The sequence below is a fragment of the Apium graveolens genome, chromosome 2, assembly GCF_009905375.1.
Source record: "Apium graveolens cultivar Ventura chromosome 2, ASM990537v1, whole genome shotgun sequence".
NCBI lineage: Eukaryota > Viridiplantae > Streptophyta > Magnoliopsida > Apiales > Apiaceae > Apium > Apium graveolens.
The window spans coordinates 79,014,706-79,020,705 of NC_133648.1; the positions used below are offsets into that span (position 1 = coordinate 79,014,706).

At 35.3% G+C, this 6,000-nt stretch overlaps 1 protein-coding gene across 1 annotated transcript; it reads right to left on the reverse strand.

Moving 5' to 3' along the window:
* Positions 1–618: 618 nt before the first annotated feature.
* LOC141707566 (mitochondrial import receptor subunit TOM40-1-like) lies at positions 619–5,560 on the reverse strand. Its single transcript, XM_074510792.1, has 11 exons — positions 5,266–5,560; positions 4,135–4,216; positions 3,922–4,024; positions 3,740–3,835; positions 3,584–3,634; positions 3,324–3,389; positions 3,000–3,101; positions 2,534–2,602; positions 2,380–2,463; positions 1,585–1,680; positions 619–1,007 (listed from the first exon to the last, which is right to left on the reverse strand). The coding sequence occupies exons 1-11, from the start codon at positions 5,372–5,374 to the stop codon at positions 951–953; spliced, it is 915 nt and encodes a 304-aa protein (XP_074366893.1). The 5' UTR covers positions 5,375–5,560; the 3' UTR covers positions 619–950.
* Between the last annotated feature and the right edge of the window lie 440 nt (positions 5,561–6,000).

Here is a 6,000-nt window from a genome sequence, read left to right on the forward strand (position 1 = left end):
CCCTTCATTTCTGATTTATTATTGTCATCAGCCAAGCCCAAATACACTTATTTCTCCCTTTCATGTGACGCCATTCATATCAGTTTCAATTGTCAACTTACATTCATAATAACAGAACCGTCTCACCATCTTAATATCTTTGTTCCAACCCCCTGCTATAGCTTATAGGCTGGTATCAAGCAATAAGCAAACTAATCTGTATTGTAGCTTAAATCCAGTTCTGCGCTTCAGGCATAGGGTTAAGTTCTCAAACCTAATCTCAACTACATACAGAATATTCAAAACTAGTAATTACATTGCTGATAAAAGAATCAGTGAACAAAACATTCTTAGATTCTTCAATAACACATCCAACTGACCACCATACACTTGACACATGAATAATTCGATAATCAAAGATTCAGTGAACAATACATTCTTCAATGGCACATCTAAACGGCTAGCATACACTTGACACATGAATATATGTTACGAGTTGCAATTATATATTCTCTCAACTAGGAGTATTCCGTAACTGATACCATTCTCAGTCGAAGATCATGTTGCAAATTTCACAGAATATAACAAGCACAGGATACGTTTTCTACAAAAGATCAGGCCAAAAGAAGAAACTGAACCTCTCCAGCAAACAAAAGTTTGGCCTAGCATACAAGGTAATTTATTTGTAACAAATGTGATCCCGCAGTAATTTTTAAATTCCCAATTTAAAATACTCTACAACTTTATATGGTAACTGAAGCTCCATATTGGAAAAGTAAAACCATGAAGGATGCGAAGACTATGGTCAGTAACTGAACTCACTCCACAAAATAATTGTCACGTATTGAGTACAAAAAAACCCTTCGACCTTCCTCTAGTAGATAAAATCATAGAAATAATCAACTCCGACACATGCTGAGTTGCTTGTAGCAACAAAGCTTGAAGCTGAACTATAGAATAAAACATGTCGTCTATTCTCCTACTGTTAGGCCAAAACCAAACTTGTAGTCTTTCTTCATGTGATCTAACTGCAATGCATACATTGAAAACTAGTTAAAATTTATATCCCAAAATACAAGATAAGAATAAATGAAAAGTATGGAGCAGGAAACAATACAAGTTCATTCTAATGTCTTCCCTTAATTAACCGGACTTAAAAAGAGGTCTACTTCCTTACTTTCAGGCACAAAGTTTAAATGCTTAACGAAAACAATCTTCACTAAAGAGTCTAAGACACTGTCATAATAAACTGTCAGTATACATTCTCAGATTGTTCCTTATTATTTTTTGGCAAGTCCTCAAAAGTCCTGCATACAACAGCAGAATAACACCACCATACATGCAGCTGTTACAGGAATAGTTGTCAGTACTGCAGGAACTTTTTGAATTTTCTCAAATTGCTCGTACAGCCTCTCATGCACACTGTTCTGCTTAGTTTGCCCTACTGGGTTTAAACACAAACTAGAAAAAATAGCTATAAACTTCTTATTCCCAACATAATTCAAATGATTTGAAACTGTTTTTCGGATCGCAATATGGAAACCAGTATTGGATGTTATTTCTCGAGGATAAATTAAAGACATCAACCAAAAGACCAGGACTAACCTCTGCTGAAAGTATAAAATTAAGACCCATATTTAAACGTTCTTCCAGGTAAGCAGATGAGCAGCCATTGGAGTCAATTTTCCCTCTAAGACGACACTGTCATAAAGACGAAAACAAAGTAAGAATGAGGTAGTTTAAAACAAAATATCATACCAAAATGAGGGCAGTTATACATAAACATTCATTAAATACTAATCGAACACAAAATAAATAACAAAATAGGCATGTTAATTTAAAAATGAGCACACCATTGTCTATGTTAGACCTACTAGGTTGCTACGTATAAATAGCTGAAGTTATTTTACTAGATAAACTTGTATGGATGTTGCAAGTACCTTCTCTTCTGTACATTATGAACCAAGTCATCTACACATGATTTGTTTATTCACAGAGTAGAATATTTTTAGCAAGAGTCAAATCATTCCCTACTTGCAAATTATTTTTATGCAAGGGGAAATATGAATGTATATTCAAAAACAAGAGAATTAAAACCATATATGTTTCTTGCTTGAGATATGATCAAAAACAGAAAATAGGCACCACTCAACAACGGTCAACAATGGAAAAGCAAAATCAGGTTACAGCCAGACCACAAACAAATATCTGTACATATGTAGACATGATAGATAATATAGTTTACAGATATAAATATAGGCATCTGCGGCATATACATAATACAAAATATATACACACACACTACAATGTGAGATGTACCGATTTCATATATTTAATATGTCAACATATGAGTCAAAAGAAGAACAATATAAATTAGCATGTTTTCAAATTAGAAATCACCTGACGGAGAATATAATCATAACCAAAACTTGCAGTGACTTCCTTAGACATGTAGTTGTACATGAAGTCCGTTGCAAGAGAAACCTGCAGCAAAAATAGATATAAACAGCTATACCGATATTCCCAATTAAATTTGTATAGACTGACAACAGACCTTTTCAGATAGTTTCTGAACATAGCTCAGAGCAACCATCCCAGTACTGGCAACTTGTGCGGTGGCAACCTGCACATAATAGAAGACACAGTGAATAAAACGATAATAATAAAATCTTTTCTTGACCTTAAATGACTGTCCATTTCAGCCCCAGAAAAGTTACAAAAGTTAAATTTGTATATCAATATTTAAGGTAAGATGACAGCAGTCATGTCAACATTCATCTGAGAAACGTGAATAAACAACAGATGGGAAAGTAAAATAGAACTGAAAGGCTTTCATAAGCATGTAGCAGCATACAATTTTAGATAGTTGACCCTCAACCAAAAGAGGTTCATATCACTGCCTTAGATAAGACTCCAGAGGGTACTGTCCAAAAGTGGCAGTACTACATCTTGGCTTCTATAAGTAACTTACAAAGCAAATGGAATACAGAAATGTATAATAATGTTCAAATAACATATACCATCTTGTCTGTGTTGTATCTTGCAGCATAACCAAGCCCGGACTTGCGAGCCTGACCAGCCCAGAATACTTCGCCACCCAATGACAGATGTGGAGTCAAGCTCTGCACGTAATATGAAGTACCGGAAATAAGAATAAATAAGGATATTGATACGGTTAACCAACAGAGAAGTGTGCAGAAGATACTCTGCTACTATTTCAATAAATGAAAATTCATCAAGAGCTAAGTGCAGCAAATCTTTTTTACAGAAAGGTATTAAAATTCAAATTGTTAAGAGTTATAGAACATAACCCATATTTAGTAGTTTGAGGCACTGTCATTTACCTGGATGTAACTAGCTCCAAGCAAAGTACCATTTCCAAGTTGAAACTGACTCCTAAAATCACGACCCTGAGTATACAAGGAAAATTGAAGATAAAGGACTTGCATAAAGTTTAAACAATATGTTAAACTGTATAAAAAAGTAAACTACCCCATCAGCAGTAATCAACACAGAGCTAGTGAAAAATGTATCTGAGATACTAATAAAACTAAGATCTTAACATGATATATATACATATGTACATATATCTGTGTGTGTGTACCTTGTAATCAAAAGTCGCCATGCCATGTGACATGTGCTGCTCATTTGTAAGCTGAAAGGAAAGAAAGAAATAATTCAAGCTTCACACTGACTGAAATCCGCTGCCACCAAAAACATAAATTTACAAACAAAAAGAAGCATGTTAGCATATGTGTACTTGAGCATTGCCCTTCAGCGTAAGATTCTCAGACAAATCACACTTCAATCTTGCATTGACTCTCCCGTCTGTCAACACCCTCCCAATAAGCATCAACTGTTACACAACCATGCATGCTGTATCAGTATAGATTTTGTTTACACGAAAGAGCTGATACACTGAAATCAGTAGAGAATACATACTTTTGGGTCAATAAAGTTGGCACCAAACTCGTAGTGAGAAGTAGGAACTTTAATTACTGTTTTGGGATCTTGAGAAGGGACTTCAGTAGGTCCCATGAACACACTAGCGAATACAATTAAGAAGGCTATTATTGACAAGACCAGTAAAAATCTAACAAGATTGGAAGGGCGATTTTGAGCAAATGTCAAAAGATACATTGAGAGTTGAAGTACCTGTGACTAAGCGAGAAGTTTTGGTTCATTCCTTTATTAAAATCAAAACGAAATCCCTCGAACACTTCTGGCTTTAAGGACACTGCAAACAAATATAAAAAGGAGAAGTGATATTAACAAATGAAAGCAGGGATTCCCATGAACAAAATACACTAAGAATGCAACAGTGATGTCACTAGCCACATTCTTTACTAGCATATAGCAGAATTTTTGTATTCATAGCAGATGATGTCACATTTGGAGATAAAAAATGAGCTTTCAAGACAAATAGCTTACCAAATAAACTCGGAGCTTGATTTAATTGGTATATAAAAAAAAATACCTAGTATGTTCTACTCAGAGGTAGGTTTTAAGAAAAGTAAAAATTACTATACTAACAAATGTACACCCTTGTGCAATTATAAAAATCAATTGTAAAGTTACAAGAAGTGTTGAAAAATCACTTATATAATTTCTGGAAAAAAACGGCAACTATTCTAGAAAAATGGAAAAGTATTGAGAAAACTCAAAAACTTAGTATAACCATGAGTATGCAATAATGCCAGCAATAAACACATGCACCAAGTAAGCTGACAAAAATCTTACAGTAAATTACATAAAGTAAGCTTACACAAAGTACGCGTGCACAATATTAACAAACACACAAAAAAAAAGGTGTTGCCCTCAATTAAGCCCAAAACACCTTCGTATAAAGGACCGGCACCATAGCCTTATCCTACGGCCTACACTAATGTGCTAAATCCCAATTTACCCAACCAACCCTAAACCTCCAAGCTTAAGCTCAGTACATAGTTCATGGCATCAGTTTGACAAAAAAAAACATGTCTTGGCATATTACGAATGCTAGGTAATTGACTTATACTTGACCTAAATCAAGTACATAATTATCAGTCCTAGTGTCACTAAAAAGTAATACTTTAAACATAATTACGGTATCGAAACAGTCACAGATCCACAAACAAACTTAACTATCCGACCAAACCCTTAACACAGATCACCAATCACAACCAATAAACACAAATCAACTAAACAAAACACACAAATCTAAACAGCATTGAGTATACAAATACATAAATTATCAATTAAGACTAAATTAAACAATTAAGATGGAATGAGAGGGGGAGAACAAACTGAGAGCTTCGCGATGAATCTCTTCGTAAGGAATGGGACAAGGCAAGTTCATGTAATCGACTTTCTCGGTGGGTTTAGGAGTGGCCGCCGGAGGTACGAGAGATGCCATTGTTGATATCGATGAGTGATTTCAACTGATTTCGCCGGTGCGGCTATTATATATGTATGTAACTCTCTATCTATTCAATGGGGGTTTATATTTGGAGAGAGTTAGGGAAGTTCAACAAAAAAACAAGGTAATGGCAAAACCCTTCCCCAAACCACGAAAAACCCCTAGCCCAAGTTGGGTCTGCGGGTCGGGTTCGGATGAGATCCCCTAATTAATACTACTACTTCACTTCATCTTTATTATTATTTTTTTTTTTGTTAAATAATTTTCTGTCGATTTCTTATAATTTTGTTTGGGTTTTGGTTCGCGGGGTGGTACTGCTATAACTCGGACCCGGCGAGGGGAAATTCGAGGCTCAAGCAGAGTTTAATCGAATCGAACCGAGTTAACTTGTTTTAACTAATCAAGTCTGAACTCGACTGATTAATTTCACGAGTCGCGTCGAATCACCTCGTTTAATTAAATGAGCCGAGACAAGCCCACTTCAACGAGTTTTAGCCGGATAAGCTTGCGAGCCACCCGACTCGAATTATAGCTCTACGAAGTGGTATTATTTAAAATTAGAAATCGGTGTTAAGGTTGTACGAGTTTGAGTTATCATGTCCAATATCATATATTTTGTTGGC